Source organism: Choristoneura fumiferana, chromosome 14 (genome assembly GCF_025370935.1).
Source record: "Choristoneura fumiferana chromosome 14, NRCan_CFum_1, whole genome shotgun sequence".
NCBI classification, from domain to species: Eukaryota; Metazoa; Arthropoda; class Insecta; order Lepidoptera; family Tortricidae; genus Choristoneura; species Choristoneura fumiferana.
The window spans coordinates 4485677-4505700 of NC_133485.1; the positions used below are offsets into that span (position 1 = coordinate 4485677).

At 40.7% G+C, this 20024-nt stretch overlaps 1 protein-coding gene across 3 annotated transcripts in view; it reads left to right on the forward strand.

Moving 5' to 3' along the window:
* LOC141434770 (tyrosine-protein kinase receptor torso-like) overlaps window positions 1-15086 on the forward strand; it is a 32258-nt gene extending 17172 nt beyond the window's left edge. For all 3 annotated transcript variants that reach the window (XM_074097205.1, XM_074097207.1, XM_074097206.1), the window contains 8 exons: window positions 78-195; window positions 5197-5339; window positions 6060-6249; window positions 6496-6661; window positions 8232-8660; window positions 9778-9915; window positions 13875-14072; window positions 14917-15086. In XM_074097205.1, coding sequence (XP_073953306.1) covers window positions 78-195; window positions 5197-5339; window positions 6060-6249; window positions 6496-6661; window positions 8232-8660; window positions 9778-9915; window positions 13875-14072; window positions 14917-15070 — 1536 coding nt within the window. In that variant the 3' untranslated portion in view covers window positions 15071-15086. The remainder of the gene's footprint in view (window positions 1-77; window positions 196-5196; window positions 5340-6059; window positions 6250-6495; window positions 6662-8231; window positions 8661-9777; window positions 9916-13874; window positions 14073-14916) is intronic.
* Window positions 15087-20024: the final 4938 nt, after the last annotated feature.

The window sequence follows — 20024 nt, forward strand, 5'->3', positions numbered from 1 at the left end:
AAGTGTTACTAAATTAGAGCACTTCAATGTTATTTTTAAAATTTTTTAGCTAACTATAAGTTTATTTCTTTCTGCAGAACGCAACATTGGCCACATTCCACAACGTGACGGCACACGGGTACCACAGAGTGTCGCTGATTGCGAAATTCGGCAAAATCGAAGCGTACGCTGCCGGCCCCACGGTCTTCATACCTCGTAATTAGCCAAAGCAAGAAGCCCTAAACGAGATGCCTACAATCATTAACGTTTGACGACGCTAATTTCTATCCTTCTCTAAAGAGAACGTAAACATACGAGTTGTAGGGTGCGTTTTCATTGTGGCGGAACGAAGTGAAGAAGTGCAGAATCCGATCAATCACTTTAGTTGAAATCCACGACTTTGAACACACGTCCCCCTTTAGTGTTTTTATATGTGTTTGGCTCTGTCCATTGGAGGACAATTTGACCACTAGGTAATAAGTAAAATACCACACATACAGCTTTAAAACAAATCGGACGTTGTTATCCACCACCACCACCTTTGATGTCGGTTTATTAGGTATCGGCCAATGACTTCCCACAAATTAACCAGGAAATCATTGACTGATGGCCTGGTTGCACCGACCCAAGCACTGCCCGGACAGCCGCAGCTCTTGCGCACACGGGGGTTAGATTTCTTGTCATTTGGTCAATTCTACACATCCTCACTTCCTTTCCATGATAGTGATTCTTCCAAAAAGAAGTTAATGGAATCCATAAATCCGCTCGCGGTTGTAGGCATCTAGTTTACAGGCACAAGTCTGAATGCTTCCGTCCTTGTGTCCGTCCATTTCGGTACGAGTCAAACATAAAATTCCAGAATGTTCTTCGTAAAGAGTGTTCGAAATATTTGACGAGTACCTAACTGCCTTCACTGCGGTGCTGTGCAGTGAACGTCTCAATATGTACTTACTTAGTTAATTATGTTTATGTTTCAAGAACAGAAAGCACTCTGTAAATTTTCTGGACCTCTTGATAAACAACAGTATTATAAAACTAAATGATTAAGATAATGACAAAACCCCATTTTAAGAGTTGCTTAACGGATCACAGAAATGAATTTTTCCCAAAGACATATTTAGGGTTATTCTTATCCCATTGAAAAGTCCTGTAATGGAATAAGGGCAGCCCTTTAAATAAATATATTTTAATACTTAACGTGAGATGCTAAATTTTAGATTGCTACATTTGTTTTCAAGCTTAGGATTAATCTCAGGAAAATGTTACTTCTAATATGCTAATAGACATTCGTTACAACTATTATTTTATTGCTTATGATCTAGAAATTAAACATTAACCTATTTATTGTATTTCATTCACAATAATATGTAATAAATTATTTCATTTCATTTGTCGTCATTGCATTTTCATTTCATTTCTTTTGAAAACGGGATACTAATCAATGCAGTAAATCCCTGAAATAAATAGGTAAGTTCAGAAAAATAAGAGTAGGTGAAATAAGAAAATATATGTGTACCTAAGATAGTGAGGGGTAAGTGAACTGGCGGCAATTCGAACTATCCTTAAATAACATAAAATTCGCTAAGTGAAATAGAGGGAGGAGTAGTAGGAGGAGGATAAGCAGTTACCCTATCTGATTATTTGACGTCATACATAACAAGTAAATGGTCAGCAGTGGGAGGAGGGGTCCCCTATTCGATTTACTATGATTCAAAAGTATTATGTATGACACGACAGACAGATCGACAACTAGACATACAGCCAAAGCATAGTACGAGTATTAGGGTCATATTATGGGGATATTTGTGTGTGTTCTTACAGTGTGGAGGTGGAGGAACTGCATGAACACGCCATATTTTGCATAAACTTAGCTATCGTAAGGTCGCGGGTGAGCAAGGAAATTCTTTTAGTTCATTCATATTAGGCGCCTTTTGAAACCATAACCATACAATAAAGAATCCTAAAAATCACTACTAATATTTTTTTCTGAACATACCTATTTAAACTCAATCATCTTCAGTTTTACATTTAATAGTAGCAGGAAATTAAATTTGGATACTGTAAACTGCCCAATAAAGGAGCGGCTACACCGCTTAATAAAATACGGTGACGGCACGGAATCGCAGTGACGCATCGTATGCGCACCGTTTTTATTGCATGCTCTCCACAACGCTGCTTAAAATATGCAAACGGTGCGGAATCGCAGTTACGTGCCGTAAACGTCAGGACTTTACCGCATGCTCTCCACCAAAAGTCGTGACGTTTGCAGCACGTCACTGCGAGTCCGCACCGACTGCGTATTTTGAGCAGCGTTGTGGAGGGCATGCGATAATGCGATAAAAACGGTGCGCATACGATGCGTCACTGCAATTCCGTACCGTCACCGTTTTTTAAGCAGCGGTGTGGCCGCTACTTAAACCTACGCAAACAAAAGAGCGTAGTCCTTTCGAGATTAGTCTAGTCATTCATACAAGGTAGGTATTCGGGATTCGGGAAACGGGAGGAGGATCATCGGATATCGGATTCAATTAGTTAAGGCTACTATAATATCGTATCTGTAGGTACTGGTGAGATTAACATTATTATTTTTAAATGTTGAAAATAAAAAGTATTAAATTACTTACTAAGTGCATTCGTGGTCACTGCAGTTAAAATGTGGGGTGTTTAAAATAGTACATTGTGTCTTAAGGGCGGTAAATAAGGAATTACGAACGAGAGTCTATTAGAAGCCCGAAGTCGAAGACTGAGGGCTTTAATGAGTCGATGTTCGTAATTCTAGTACCGCCCGTGCGACATACAATGTTTTTCATCACATTTGCGAGTAAAATTTTATATTTCTAAAAGAAAAAATATAATTCTTCCAAATATTGGCGATACCTTAGGCTGCGCTCTTGTAGCGCCGCTCTCCGCCGCAACGTGCGTGTGCATGTGGTCCTGCAGCAGCGCGCGCAGCACCATCAGTACGGGCACGGACTCATTTACCGACCTTGGGCTTCATGACAAGACAATTTGTACGCGCAATGACTAATTTACCGACCACGGGTTTCATGACAAGCACATTAAGGTCGAGGGTTTTATTTGGGGGGTTGCAACCAAGGTAGCCTGCATGTTACGACACTGTTTACGAGCAAGTGTGATGAAAATTATTGTAAACGATCCATTATCAATTAATGACGGTGTAGGGTTGGTGCTACTCACGTATCCCGATTCACCCAGCATAGTGTTCATGTACCATCAGCCAAATATGTGGTCTACCACCCTAAAGTTGATAATCGATTGCATGTCATAAAATAATAATACCAATGGACGTGTCTGTCAACTTGAAATTTTGACATCAGCGACACATATTCATTTGCTTCAAAATTGATAGACTACTTATTTGGCTGATGGTAGGTTCAACGTTCATAACACATCTCTACATAGAAAAACTTTCTAGAGTTAAGCCATGTTAGATGGTGCGAAAAATATCGTATGAGTTGCGATAGGCACAGTAGAGCGTAATAATAAGAATTTCCAACGCTTCGAAAATATGTACCACAGACTCTAAATCCGACGAAATAAGAGCCAGGTAACATATTTTGAGTGGTTCGAATCGATAAATATTTTTCAGTTTACTCTACATTTCCATTGATGATCAATCACTTATACAGAAGGGAAATACCCCTTCATAACCGCGCGGCATGACGTACGTATAAAATAACTGGCCTAATATTTACCTATATGAACTTCGAACTTCGTACCGTGTCGTCCTACTCGCACTAATATTATTTAATAAAAGGAAGAGTTATATGATATAAATAGAATATTATACAAATTTCATAGAGTTAACACAAGAATAATATCAAAAGTAAGTAATCACGTCTCACTGGGTGAAGCCAGACGAGCGTCATTTTTTGAATCACGAGTCGTGTGTTTTTTCTGCCGCGTAGTTTCTGTTGCATTCTGTTATAGAAAAGTCCAGTTTGTGCTACACGACGACTCAAAATGAGTTGTATTCATTGTATGAAATCAAAATTACGTGACCGAAAACACGCGACTCGCAACTCAAAAATTACGCTCGTCTGGCTTTACCCTTAATTACTTTGAGCAATTCCCCAGAGCCTCATGCGATCTGAAAGCTGATAGATATTTTCGAGTACCTCGTAAAAAGTGTTTAGCTTGAAACCCACTGAAAGCGGTGGCCGAGCGGTGCGGAGGCGGTAGCGGTTGTAATATTCGAGCTAACATGAAAGAGTCCGCATAGAATACCGCGCGGAAAATTCGCGTGCAGGGATTCAACCTTTAAAGTATTTCTTTTATGATATCTAATCACACAAATACAAGGTATGTATAGCCAGGTGGCTAAAAGGTAGTGGGGTTAAACCGATCCTTAAACTTACCTAAGTATGCCTTTTTACGTAAAATATTTTCCCGACATAAGTTGAATTAAATACAAATTCTTTAAAGTTTTAAGATTGAAAAATTCAATAGTGAAATAATTTAAGTTCAAGCCAATCTAAACTAAACAAAACAAACCAAACTCGGTGCTGTGACGTACCTACAGAGTCCCAGATAATTAATATAAAGTTGCTTTCAGGCAAATCAGAACAGGCACGATGCTTAAAATGCTCTGAAAACGTGGTATTGTAACTCTTTTTGCCAAATAAAATAAAAAAAATCTTGTCGTAAGGTATCTGACCAGCTTTTCTGCGATCCCTAAAAGACGTAGGTAGAGACACAATCGCCAAAGTTTTTATAGGTACGTCTAACAAGCATGCGTTGTTATTTACTACAATTATTTAAATAAATTATTTTGATTATTACAATTGAAGGACAACGAGAGAGTCGACCCGAATACTGTTATCGTAAATCCATCATGAGAGATATTATATTAACCCTTAGATGCATATGGTATCAAAAATGATAACACAGGTTTTTTCATTTTCTCAAAAAAAATCTAATTGTTTTAATTGGTTTTATTACAAGCCTGTATCTACCTTATCTTGTTTTGAAAGCAAAATACAATTTTAACTACTATTTGCATGGAGTATCAAAAATGATACCATAGCGTTGAAAAATAAAATGAAAATTAGACTTTTACCCTGATTTTTTAAATTATTTTTCTCATTATTAAAAGGGTGTTTTCTGCCAATTTTTCATATTTTCGACGGAAAATATTAAATCATGCACTTTGTAAATACTCTTCGTCACTTCTTTGATGGTCACTCTGCTTTCTAGGTAAACACGTGGAAGTGACGCCGAGCTCCGTGCCAGTGCTCAGCTCCTTACTGGCGTTGATGCTGATCTTGACGTCCCTGTTGGGTATTGTCACTTGGTACCGCCGGCGCCGCAACCAGCATATATTGCATCTATATCAAGAGGTCAGTAATAAAAGCATCCTTAATGCCAGATAGGTATTTTTATACTTACAGTCACCTGCATTCGAGAAAGATATCACTCGTCGAATCCGACTCGGCTTCGGCTGGGCAGCGTTCGGGAAGATTCGCAGTGTATTTTCGTCCAAATTACCGCAGTGTTTGAAGTCAGCCTGAAGAATTGTGAAACTGAAGCGGCGCATTGCTCGCAGGACCGGGAGACAAGCTGTCGGTAGGCCTCCAACAAGATGAAGGGACGACCTGGTTAAGATCGCGGGATCGCGGTGGATGCCGAAAGCACAAGACCGGTCTGAGTGGAGAGACTTGGGGGAGGCCTATGTCCAGCAGTGGACGTCTTTCGGTTGACATGATGGTGATGTGATGATGAGTCACCTGCATTAGTATCTGCCACAGCGGAGCGTGCTAAAATATCTGACACGCCCTACCGACCCTAGAAATAGAGTCGAATCAGATATTTACGCACGCTTTGTTGTTTCAGAAATTAGTATTGGTACTAATGTTTTTAAACAAAGGCATGACGTCCAAGTGCTGGTCACTGTCCCAGTAGTTGCCATCTTTAATTTTATGTCATTAGTAAAAGAGGATAGCACGGTGTCCTCCATTGGCCAATAAAATGTCAACCAGGACGTTTATCTTGCATAAACTTAAGAAACGTTAAAATGATTTTCGTTTTACACACAATGCTACAGACGTTATTTCTCACAGGAAGACCCAGTGGATTATTCGAAAAAGCTGTTCTCTGAGACGACTACCGACTCCCTGGTCAGCGAGGACGGCTGGGAGGTCCGCCCAGAGAAACTGCTGCTTCATGAGGTCATCGGCGAAGGAGCATTCGGTGTCGTGCGGCGCGGGACCCTCGTGCCTAGCAAGGAGGTTGCGGTTAAAATGCTTAAAGGTAAGACAGCTCTAACGCAAGTATACTATTGCTTTAAGTAACAATTACCTCATCGTTTCTACCACATTGCAGTGGCCGTGGTCGTGGCCATGGTGTAGGGCATCACGTTTGCTTAGCAGCGCGAGTCCTTCGAACTACCCACACTTGATTAGAATTAGTAATTACCTAACACTCCATGTACCTACACGTACGTTTATACTTACATATGTCAAATGCTGGCAGTTAATATTTCAACTGTATACACAGACTACCCATCTCGCGACGAGGTGCGCTCATTCCGAGCTGAGATGGAACTAATGAAGAGCGTGGGCGCCCACCCGCACGTGGTGAGCCTGGTGGGCTGCTGCAGCGGACGCCGCCCGCTCATCGTGGCAGAATACTGCAGCCGTGGCGACCTGCTCAGCTACTTAAGGTGAGAGTCTGTAAGTTCTATCCGGAAGACTGCGGTTCCACCAGAGATACGCGATGATTCGTTGCAGGGAATGTGTTTCTCGTGCGTTCTTGTGCGGATCTGAGACGTGGGCGCTAACGATGGGACTCATGAGGAAGCTCAAAGTCACTCAAAGGGCTATGGAGAAGGCTAAGGTAGATTTTTTTTGACATTCATAAGTGCTTGTTATAGCCTAAATTGAATAAAGATATTTTGACTTTGACTTTGACTTTGGCTATGCTAGGGGTTTCTCTGCGGGATAGAATCAGAAATGATGATATTTTGACGACCAGATGGCCTAGTGGTTAGAGAACCTGACTACGAAGCTTGAGGTCCCGGGTTCGATTCCTGTGTCGGGGCAGATATCTGTATGAAAAATACGAATGTTTGTTCTCGGGTCTTGGGTGTTTAATAATGTATTTAAGTATGTACCTATCTATATAATTATATTTATCCGTTGCTTAGTACCCATAACACAAGCTTTGCTAAGCTTAATTTGGGACTAGATCAATTGTTGTGAATTGTCCCATGATATTTATTTATTTATTTAGAACTAAGGTTACCGACATAGCCTGAAGAATTGCGAAACTGAAGTGGCAGTGGGCGGGGCACATTGCTCGCAGGACTGATGGTCGATGGGGTCAAAAGGTTCTCGAATGGTGTCCGCGGATCGGGCGACGACCTGGTTAAGATCGCGGGATCGTGGTGGATGCGAAAACGCGGTCTGAGTGGAGAGCCTTTGGGAGGCCTATGTCCAGCAGTGGACGTCTTTCGGCTGACATGATGATGATGATGAATGTGTTTCTCATGAACCAATAGAAGCGCTTTGTTTACCTCCTATCTACGCTCTGACGAGCTGTTTGAACTAGAGATGTGCGTTTCTATAGGTTAAACAATGAATAATAGACTACTGAACCTATGTGTCGTAGACGCGACGCATGGCTCACAGCGAAGAAGCAAGGCAAAATAGTGTAAACAGTAGTTACATACATCTGGGGGTCGGAGACCTGGTGACCTGACACACAGGACCTTCCTAGTTCGGGCACCAGCCTCTGCCACACGGGTCTGACTGTAATTGTAACTCAGTTCAATACTGATGTTTAATTGTAACCGGTGGTGGAGAAATAAATAAATATTATTATTATTACGTTTCTACAGTTTTCTGTCTTAACTATTTTTTTTCTATTATAAGTATACTATACATGAAGTTTAGTTTAGGTCCTTCTAGTCCTACGCGTTGCGTGGGATTGATTTAAAAATGCATAAAATGTGTGCTAGTAACTAGCTTTAGCTCGCGACTACGTCCAGGCTGTTATATGTTGGTATCATAATAGTATGCGAAAGCGACATATTGAAATAGCGACGTTATCGTGGTGTTATGCATTATGATCAATATTTTTCTCTCGTCTTGAGATTCTGTGGGGAGACATGAGTATCTATTACAGTGTTTGTTTCATTAGTGTATTTTTCTTTCTTTCTGGATCTGGATCGTTAGAATATTGATTTATTATCTAATTTAAATCAACAATATCAAAATAGTGTAATTCCCCAGATGTTCCTGGGACGTGATGCTGTCAAAACGCAACGCGAAATACTACAACAACAACTCGCAAACATCCAACTACCGCAACGATCTCTTCAAGAGCAAGTCACAAGAACAGTCGAAACTGGTCGTCAACAAGCTGTACGATCTCAACGGCATCTGTGACGCCGAGCTCACATACGTAGACCTCCTATCCTTCTGCCGACAGATAGCAATGGGGATGGAGTTCTTAGCTTCCAACAGAGTTGTCCATCGTGATCTAGCTGCAAGGAACGTACTAGTAACCAGCGACAGGACACTCAAGATTGCTGATTTTGGTTTATCGAGAGACATCTATCAGGAGAACCAGTATAAGCAAAAGGGGAACGGGAAAATGCCGATCAAGTGGATGGCCTTGGAATCTCTAACACATAGGATTTACACTACACAGAGCGATGTGTGAGTCAAGTTTTTTTCTTTCATATTAAAGCCGACAAAAAGGCATGCTGTTCACCTGATGTAAAAACAATCACCGCCATCCATGGACCTGCAATACAATTAGAACTGTTGTTGCAATGGTGTTCTAGTTTCATTACGTTAGGAAGAAAAATCATAATCAACTTTGGAGGAATTAGGGTGTTGCTCTCTTCTGTGGCACACTGAAGTTTACTTAGTTCATTTCCTTTACATAGTTATTGCTACTTTTTTTATACTTCTCCAGTAACAAAAACCAAGCCGTGCACCTGCTCGAGTTAGTAGAGAGAGACCCTTCAGATCTAGTGATTTAAAATTTAAGTATTGAAGCAAGCGTTACTTTCACCTGCTCACCTGCGACCACAGCTTCGAGAAAGAGGCTAATAGGCGAATACATTTGGGCTGGGCTGCTTTCGGGAAACTTCGGCATATCTTGACGTCAGACATCCCTCAGTGCCTAAAAACGAAAGTCTTTAACCAGTGCGTCCTACCAGTTTTAAACTACGGAGCCGAAACGTGGACCTTGACTGCGGGGCTAATCCACAAATTCAAGGTCGCTCAGCGAGCTATGGAGAGAGCAATGCTAGGGGTTTCTTTGAAGGATAAAATCCGAAATCACATTATCTGACAAAGAACGAAAGTCACCGACGTTGCTCAGAGAATTAGTTCGCTGAAGTGGCGTTGGGCTGGCCACGTCTGTTGCAGGACCGATGAACGGTGGAGTAGACGAGTCCTCGAATGGAGACCACGGACGGGAAAGCGTAGTGTAGGGCATCCTGACGCCCGGTGGACGGACGACCTTAAGAGGGTCGCTGGCAGCAGATGGATGCGAGGGGCTGAAGACAGAGTGTTGTGGCGCGCCATGGAAGAGGCCTATGTCCAGCAGTGGGCTGCTGTGGGCTGATGATGATGATGCTCACCTGCGAGCGCAGCCCGCGACCGCGAGTTCTAGTGAATACCTAATGTTTCTCCATCGTTTTTTCTCAATTAGCTTCAGTCGCTTCAGTAAACTTCAGCAAGGACGTTGAGAAAGCAATATTAATACGAACTTTTCCGTTAAAACATTATTCACTACATGTGTACCCTATATTTGTGATGGCAGGTGGTCGTTTGGCGTGGTGTCCTGGGAGGTGGTGACGCTGGGCGCGGCGCCGTACCCGGACGTGCCGCCGGCGCGGCTGCCGCGGCTGCTGCGCGCCGGCTACCGCATGCCGCGCCCGGCTGCCTGCTGCAAACAACTGTGAGTGCCCGCCAAACATACACTGCCCAATACTCACTTCCTCTACCCAATGCTCACTACCTATCCGCTGCTCAAAGCTCACTATCCACTTCTCTCTGCTCTCCGATCACACAACTATTTCTACTGCTCTGCTGCACACTGCTGACTATCCACTTTTCGTTTCCCGCTGCTTTTTGATAACTGGTCGCTTTCTACTGGTCTCTAACACTACTTACTGTCCACTGAACAATGTTTAGTATGTTATTCCCACTACTCTCTGATCAGTACTTAATCACTGACTACTGCCCGCCCATAACCATTTTCTACTGCTCTCTGCCCACTGCTTACTGATTAGTGACCACTGCCGGCAATACCAAGTGGTATCGTTAGTACTGTAGAAATTTATTATTATACACGTATCATCTATGACCACACTCTGACTATCCACCACCATAGCATAACTAATATCTAGCGTAAAAAATGGTACAATCCTCCCTTGACCGGCACGCCATTTTCCGTTCATCTCCTCATACTTACCTACTTTGAATGCCACGTAGCTGATTGAATATACATATTGGCATCTATGTAAGTTACCCCAGGCAATGATAGCAATCATTTTCTAATAAGAAAAATTGGGGTTTAGTTTAATGTAAATATAGTCTATAACTATAACACACAGTTATACGTACACTATACAAATAAATAGGAATGAACATGACATAATAAGCTATATGGATCTATTCTAAATAAATAACCAGAAACCGTATGATATTCTAAGCCATTTAGGAGATAAATCTGATCTGGATTCAACGCAGAAGCGGCGCAGTAAACACCAACATCAATGGAAGGATTTCGAAGCTTTGTATGAAACATAGCATAGATTTAATATTCACCCGAATGTGGCTTTCAGTGATTTAGTTAAAAATTGAATGAAGAGTTAAATTCGTAGGAATATTTAACGGACAACTTTTAAATAATAAATAAACAAATATCACGGGATAGCAAAAGTTATGGGTAACGGATACACATACTTAGGTAAAAAGACAGATATCTACATTTGATACACGGCACTTGGTAGATTTTTTTACAAACTTCAAAAAAAGGAATGGGTTAATTTTTATTTTACCACACGTGCCAGTAATAGCTAGAATTATCAGCATTCAAAATGCTTGTTACCTATAGCACCCTATAGTCTATAAGTAAGGTAAATGTACCTTATTACGGTATATTAAGGCGTTTCCTACTTTGACTGCGGATTTAAAAAAAATACGAAGATTCTAGATGTAGTAACTATTTTATTTTAGGGATATGTCTTTTAAGATGGATGTAGGATATTATTTTACTTCGTAGCTTTTAATTTATAGAAATAAACGTTATTTCGCTAAACCCTTCGTTTGTCCCTTATTCCGTGATAAAATTTGGCTCTGGACTTAATTCCGGGAGTCGTTGTACGTAATTCCGTGCTATCTTTAAAGTTCACATTGTTCAAGCATCTATCAAGATAGTTGACTTAAAATACTTTTTTTAAATGATGATTATAATCACGTAATAAAAAAAATTGTATTGCGTGAATTGGAGGAATTGGAATTGGAGGGGGAAATTTATTATACTCTACTTAGGTAATCTAAATTAAAATGACAAAATGAAAAACATGCTTAGTTAAATTTATTGATTCAACTTAATAATTTGAATATATCAAATAATAAAATAACTTCTAGAACAAAAATAAAATTAGATTTTGTTTGATAATCATATTAAAGTATGATAGTCACTGTCCCATCATTTACATCTTAACGACTTTTGAAGTATTTCGGCGTATATATTGGATGAGGCCATTTTTTACCTGAAAAAGGTAACAATATATTATTATATGTATTATATTATATTTATATATGTATTATACCCATGCAAATTTCACATTTCAAGTACTAATGATCACTGAGCTAAACCGTGGACGGACGGACAAACGGACATGGTGGATAAGGGTTTCTAGTTGACTAAGGAAGCCTAAAAACAGAATGGACCCCTCCCCATAGTTTATTTTTATTTTTTTCATAATACCGGAATAAGGGACATTAGTACAAAAGTCGTGTACATAATTACGGGGGTCCAAAAAAATGGTTATAATAAATAAAAAACAAGTTTTTTTTTTAATAAATTGGAAGATAATATAACAATTATACTCATAAAATCGAAATAAATAACCTTTGTGCTCTGATTTTATAAAATAAAACAAATTTAATATCGATGCCATACTCCATTATTTCGTACGTATGACTTAACGAGTATACATTTCGTTCTCAATTATAACACTCAAATTTTAAAAAAAACCATGTACCGTAATTACGTCACAATAATCTGCAGTCCTTACTTAACTTATTCACATCAAACATATGAATAAATTTAATCCTAGATAGAAACAAAAGATTAAAACATTTCGGACTGACTTTCCCTTATTCCGTGATACTCACGCAATTAGGTACATCGCGTCAGATTGGTGTACATAATTACGGGAGCGAGTATTTTACTTTAAATATGCTTTCAGTTAACTTGAAAAGGTGATAAATACGTCTATTAATAACTATAAAACAACAATGATACAAATTTTGTATAAATAAACTTACCAGTATCACAGCAAATCCTTACGAAGTTCCGCTGCCACGTTACGCTCACTGACAACACGCCCGTACCGAACTACTGCGGGGTTGCGACGGACGCGTTTGAAAGTGCCTCACGGCTTTAAAAGATATTACATATATTCAAAAATCGTGTTTTTCGGTTGTATTTAAGCTATAGTTAATGAATTATTGCATTAAGTTATGATTTTACTGATTGTTTCCTTATTTTACGACAAAAACCAAAATATCACGGCATAATGTACTATCCCGTAATAGTGTACCTTTACCTTATAGTCTAAAAATAATTTAACTTTGAATTTTGAATTGAAAATACAAACTGAAATATTAGATGCACAGAAAAATCAGGAAAATAAGACCAGCACTGGGAATCGCACCCAGGTCCTCGGCATTCCGTGCCCCGTGCTATAGGTACGTGCGGTACAGCACGCTTCCCAGTGCTAGTCTTATTTTTCTGGTTTTTCTGTGCATCTATATTTCAGTTTGTATTTTCAATTTAGGTTTTACGGGATGACCGTAAAATTAAAAATTTGGAATTGAAATAAAAAATACAAAAAGATTCCAAAAAACCAATCTTAATTTGAATTTTGACTTAAACATATATTAAACACCCAAGACTCGGGAACAAACACTCGTGTTTTTACTCGACTACGGCAAAGCCAAAGAAAGAGTAATGATTTTAGCAGTATATGTATGTTTGTATTTACGTATTTCACACATAAGAAACCCGGGATCTCAAGCTTTACCCGCTCGGCTACCCAATCGTTTACTCGTACTTAGGGCTCTTCAATCAAACTAGACCAGGGATACACACACAGACTTATTAGTACCAGGCAGGGGCCATTCGGACAGATTATGAACTAAAAGCAGGCCGCAGCAAATAAAAACAACTAGAATAAGAAAGAAGAAAATTAGAAGATTAGGGAATTAGAAGGAGGCTGGCTCAATTGGTCTCGGCTGGGAAGAGCTGGAAGAAGCCGGGCAAGATCGAGCCAAATGGAAAACTCTTCTACGAGCCCTATGTCCTAGTAGGGATAACCATACATTTCGCCAGGATTTCGCTATTTCCGATCTAATCGCTGGCGGGCTGCACGTACTGTCAAGGACTTTAATCCTTTTCAAAGGAAATGTCATTGCGATTTTCCTTGTTACTTAATGCGATTGCGATGTCACTGTTACATTTACTGTGAAATGGTTCCATGGTGATACATGAATTAAAGTCCTTGACCATTATATACACCGTGCCGCATGCGGCCCGGGGGCCGCCGTCTGTGCATCCCTGAACTAGACCAACTATCTAGGTACTAAAACACCTCCGGGTTAATTTTAAGATTTTGTTTCCAGGTACGAGCTGATGGTGTCGTGTTGGCGCGCGCGTCCACGTGAACGTCCCACGTTCGGCGAGCTGCACGCGGCGCTCGACGCCATGCTGCACGGCGCATGCGCGGAGCAGTACCTCGCGCTGGATCTCGACGCCGGCGCCGGCGACGACAAGCCCGACGAGACCAGAGGGCGGTACACGAGGTTCATGGAGTTCGCCAGGTACGATACAATGCAATGACTCTTTTCTCAAACATGACATGAAATATTGACGTTTTGTTACAAATAATAGGTCGAGAAGTATCGCGCTGCAGGCTATCGGCCTGCAAAGAGATTTCATACAACTTTCCAGGCCGCGGTGGCCGCCCTTCTTCCTTGTCGGCAATGCGACCGTCTTTTGTTTCAACGCGCACTCTGCGACATGGCCTGCGCCAGCAGCACCCGCCCCGCAGCCGCCGGCGCCGCGCCAGCAGCCAGTGCAACACGCGCGCACACAACAGGGCGACCAGACTAGCATCCCGCCAGCTTCATTTCTTGTTTTTTTTTTTTATTTTATTTCATGTCATGTTTGAGAAAAGCACTTTACAAGCCTCGGCCGGAACGTGGGGTTGCCGGCCTCGCATCTCTATCCGTCTACTCGTATATCTGCTTGGCCGGCAACCTCCTTCTTCCCGGCCTCTACAGTAATGTACTATTATTAAACACCAACATTATAGTAGGCAGTACAGAAAACACAGGTATATTTAGGCTTTAAAAGGCCTATCCAATGATACCCAACACTATAGGGTTGGTTGAGAAAAAAAATCACCTCCACTTTACGTGTAATGGGAGAAACCCTACATTTTTTTTTTTTTTATTACTTTGTCGGCGTGACTGATATCATGATATGTATATTCATGCCAAATTACCCGTCTGTCCCACTAGTCCCATCATGGGACAGCTGAGATAGTACTAACGGTCTCTGAGCATAGCAGCGGACAGACAGACATGGCGAAACTATAAGAGTTCCTAGTTGACTACGGAATCCTAAAAACCGTCCATTCAACTGTAAAGCATGTTGTTACAGAGGCAAGCGGCGGCACGGCTCGTGCTGCGAGGCGCTGCGCTCGCACAACCACTACTCGTCGCCGCCGACTCCCCCCGCGCCCGCGCCGCCCCCGACTCCCCCCGCGCTCGCGCCGCCCCGCTTCGCCCCGCCTACGCCTAACCACCATCTGTGATGATATCAAGTGTTTACAAGTCGTTTGAAAGAAGATAATGAGGGCTGTCGTTTTTTGTCTTTCTAGATGGCGCCACTGTTGCGTGAGGTTTTTAAGTGTAGCTTTCAAAGTCTGTTATTACGGGCGTGAAAACAAAGTTTAGATTAAAACATATTTAATACACCTCAAAACCGTACCATAAAAATATCGGGGAACCACAGTGTTGCGTAGACCCGTTTGGTTCGGAAAAAAGGGAGGACAAAAGTTTCCGAAAGACAAAACTGTCTCAAAATACAGACATTTATTGCCCCGTAACGCATAATTGCCATAATTAATTTCAGATAATGCAAAATATTCACAAAATGATTCTAATTATAAATAAACCCGCGTAGCTCACCCAAAAACTATGAGATTTGACATTTCGGAGACCTCACGCTACACTAGCGCCTCTAGCGGCGAATTCATACGCGATAGCCCTCATTGCGTTGCGTGTATTATTGTAGTACCTAAGTATACCGCCCTTGGGACTGAGCCGCGACTCACAGTTTGGAAACCCCTAGGTAAAACCTATTCAAAGATCTGTAACAGAAAGCGAACAAAGTCTGTGTCCTCTCAGCACAGAACCCTAAAAAGAGATAGGTAAGATTATAATAAGTAGGGATTAATGGAAATGTGTACAAATACAGTTTGAATATAATAATGGACAAAATACTTAATGGTACACAGTATATAAGTAGGTGTAGGTACTTTTACTTGGTTTGATTATGTAGCACAGGTTGACAAGGTTTAATACCTTTAGGTTTACGACTGTGTGATTTTAGTTATTTTGACCATAATTATTTTGTAAGTAATTCTGTGACGTTGTCAGTTAGTTCAATTACTGAGAAAATAAGATTAGGTAGGTACATGAAGATTGACCATTTGCCCATTATCCATTACTATATAATGTAAAACTGAATGTAATAAAATAATTTGGGGTGACAGGGGTGGTACTCAGATAGATCAATATTATGAATTATGTAATGATAAGTTTAATTTAATGAACATTTCACATGAATTTGAAATTGATTGTAATATTAATTGTAATTGTAATAATGTAAGCCACAGACATATGATAGATAGCTTATACAAAAATATTGTTTATATTTTGTCGGATGCCGCAGTACAGACTCATTGTGCCTCTCGTCCTAGGAGGAACAATCGTGTGGTGGGATGGAACAAGCACGTGCGCGACGCGCATGGGCGGGCCAGGGTGTGCTTTCGGGCTTGGCTCGCGTTCAATAAACCTACGTCAGGGAAAATATACGAAGACATGTGCTTGAGTCGCAAAATGTTTAAGAGCAAGTTAAAGTGGTGTCAAAACCACCAAGAGCAAATTAAACTCGACATTCTTGCGACTCACCGTGCATCTAACAACTTTAAAAAGTTCTGGAAGGCAACGAAAAAGCTTGAGGGTGCTCCTGGGGTGCCCGTGTGCGTCGAGGGCATAAACGAACCCGAATCTATCGCGAACATGTTTGTGGAGCATTTTAGGATGGACTCTCCATTAGGCCCAGCGCGGTGCACGGTTGACGGCGGGGCTTGTTGTGACTCGGACTTTATTCGTTTTACCTCTAAACACATCAAGGATGCGGTTCATAATATGACCAGAGGAAAGTCACCGGGTCACGATGGGCTCAGTATTGAACACTTGCAGTGCGCTGGTGACATGATATTTGAGGTGTTAGCTAACTTCTTTTCCTTATGCATGTCGCACTCGTACCTCCCTGAAGATCTAATGAGAACTGTAGTCATACCAATTGTCAAGGATAAGACTGGTGACGTGTCTAAAAAGTGTAATTATCGCCCTATCTCATTGGCTACTGTGCTGGCAAAGGTTCTGGATAGCCTACTCGATTCCAAACTTCAGGATCATTTAAATCTGCACTATGCGCAGTTTGGCTTTCGTCCGGGGCTGTCCACGGAAAACGCGATCTTAGGGCTGAAACATACTGTTCAATACTACACCGAACGCAAGACGCCCATTTATGCTTGCTTCCTGGACTTGTCCAAAGCGTTTGACCTTGTGTCTTATGACGTGCTTTGGAACAAGTTGAGGGAGCAGGAGGTACCGGCGGAGCTACTGCGTATATTGCAGTATTGGTATCTTAACCAGGTAAACAGTGTGAGATGGGCTGGTAGGCTTTCGCGTCCGTACAGGTTGGAGTGTGGAGTGCGGCAGGGGGGAATAAGCTCGCCTAAGCTCTTCAATTTATATGTGAATGATCTGATTGCGGGGCTGAGCAGCAAGCATGTGGGATGCCGAGTTGATGGTGTTAGTGTGAATAACATTAGCTACGCTGACGACATGGTGCTGCTCAGCCCATCAGTCAGGGCATTGCGAGAGCTCTTGCGCACATGTGAAGATTATACACGTAAACATGGGTTGGTGTATAATGCGAAAAAGTCAGAACTTTTGGTGTTTAGGGCCGCCGGCGGTAAATTGCCCGAGCGCGTACCCGTTATTAAATTGGATAACAGCGAGTTAAAGCGGGTATATCATTTTAAATATCTCGGACACTATGTTGCCGACGACCTTAAGGATCAAAAGGATATTGAGCGGGAGCGTAGGGCGATGGCGGTCCGATGCAACATGCTGGTTCGAAGGTTTGCACGCTGTAGTGAGCAAGTGAAAGTATCACTATTTAAAGCTTTTTGTCAGGTGTTCTACACGTGCTGCCTTTGGACTAGTTACACGCAGGGGACCGTCAGTACCCTGCGCGTTCAGTATAATAATGGCTTCAGGATGCTGTTGGGGCTGCCCCGATTCTGCAGTGCTTCGGGCATGTTTGCACTGGCTCGTACTGACGACTTCTTCGCAATAATGCGAAAAAGACTTGTCACTCTGCTTTGCAGGGTGCGGGCCAGCCCCAACCCCATCATGAGCACTGTGGCGGCCAGGTACGACTCCCCTTTTATGAGGCACTATGAGGCTGTCATGACTGCTAGGCGGTAAATATGTTGTTTTGTTTTGTATAACTTACTAACATAGTCAATAAGTATTTTATTATTTTAACGGTACTAACAAAGCTGGATCAATTATGTAATCTGATGAATAAATGAATTATTATTATTATTATTATTATTATATTCATTCTTTACTTATGTGTTTTCAATCTGCTTGATAAATAAACACCAATATTATGTTAAATCCACAACGTATTACAAAAATACCCCAATTTTTTTAAAGACAAAATATGGTCAAGGCCTAATCATTGGCAGCCTACTAGGGTTTTTTTTTATTGTGAGAGGGAGGCAAACGAGCAAGCGGGTCATCTGATGGGAAATGAAATGAGGATTATAGTGAATGCCATCACCCGATAGATAATTATATGTTTGTAAAATATTGCATTGTAAATTATCTTTATGCAAAAGTATTCTCATTCAACATGATTGACATACATGGCTAAGGAAATACCGGATGCTCCTCGAATGTTCAAATTTAAATTTAACAACGAAATTAACAGAGCTATTCTCAAATGCACTTAAAGAAAGAAAACAAATTATTCGTGTCATTATTACACAAAATATTATAGGTATAGAATTAAACTAAAAAAATAACTTAATGATCAGCATGTTCCGTGTTCCTCTTTCGGGGTATTTTTGTAATAACGTGTAAGTATATCCGGATGTTAGTGTGGGTGAAGATCTGATTATTTTACTAGTCTTACAAAAGTTCACTATAAACTGTGCCTTTGATATGCCAGCTTAATTTAATTAAATATACTTAGATTAGTCAATCTAGAAATTACTTAGGTATACTTAGTGCAATTTCACTGTGGTATATTTTCGTAGTAAATGTTAAATACAAGATATCGAAAATTAAATCCGCAATATTTCATTTCAGTCAGTTTTGGGTAAGTTTGCCGGCATACCTTTGTGCCGTTCAATCGGTATAAATAAAAACTGTGTAGTAACGTTTCGACTTCTGACGGAAATAATAATAAACCTTTAAAATAACTAAGTGGTTAGCTATTAAAACGCATAATATTTAAGTTACATAAGAGTCTGGAATCATAATTCCAGACTGTTATGGACGTTTTGGACTGTTATGGGTGATCTGGACGTTCTGGACTAACACAATCTACTTTTTATCTCGATATTCCCACGGCATCGGGCTAAAATCTTGAAATCTAAACCGCTGCGTTTAGAGACTTTAAGAAATGCATAATATCTTGAACATGAAACTACCGTGAGACACACTCATATTAAATATATTGACCCGGATAACTCACGTCTTCAATCGAGTTTAGCCCAACATGTTTCGGGCTGATCCGTAGCCTTCCTATTCGGAGCAACGCGACTCGGCGGCGGGCATGTCGGGCTAAACTCGATTTAAGACGTGAGTTATCCGGGTCAATATATTAAAAATGCATAATAACATTTGATATAATTGGACTATCCTAGCCGTTTAGGCTTATTAAAATGAATATTCTTTATTTATTGTACTTTGATCAAGAAAGGTATCCAGGGACTGATAATGAAGTATTCACGTAAGTTTACCATTGCATTCACCATTAAAGTGTTTTTATTTTACTATCATACCTACTTTTTTCGACACAGGTCTCAAAATCGCACCGTAAAAGGCTCGCTCAGTCGAGACCTACCCCTTATTCATAAAACTTAACAAGCCTATGTTAACTAACAAATGCTTTGTCCCTTTCTAACAAATACAAATGTCGAAGTGACAGATAAGGCCAAACGAATTTTAGCGGCATTTAACTAAAATAGGTTTGATTGTCGTTTATGAATAAGGGGGTTAATCTCTAATCTAATGAATACTTCCACTGAAAAAAAAATGCAGGATTATTTATTTGGACTTGCTCAACCGGTGAACGAAATATTGCGGATTTTTTTTGACATCTTGTATTATAACCGTTATTATGACAATAATTGTGATTGAAAACGTTCCACAGGAGTTAAGAGTTATGCTGTA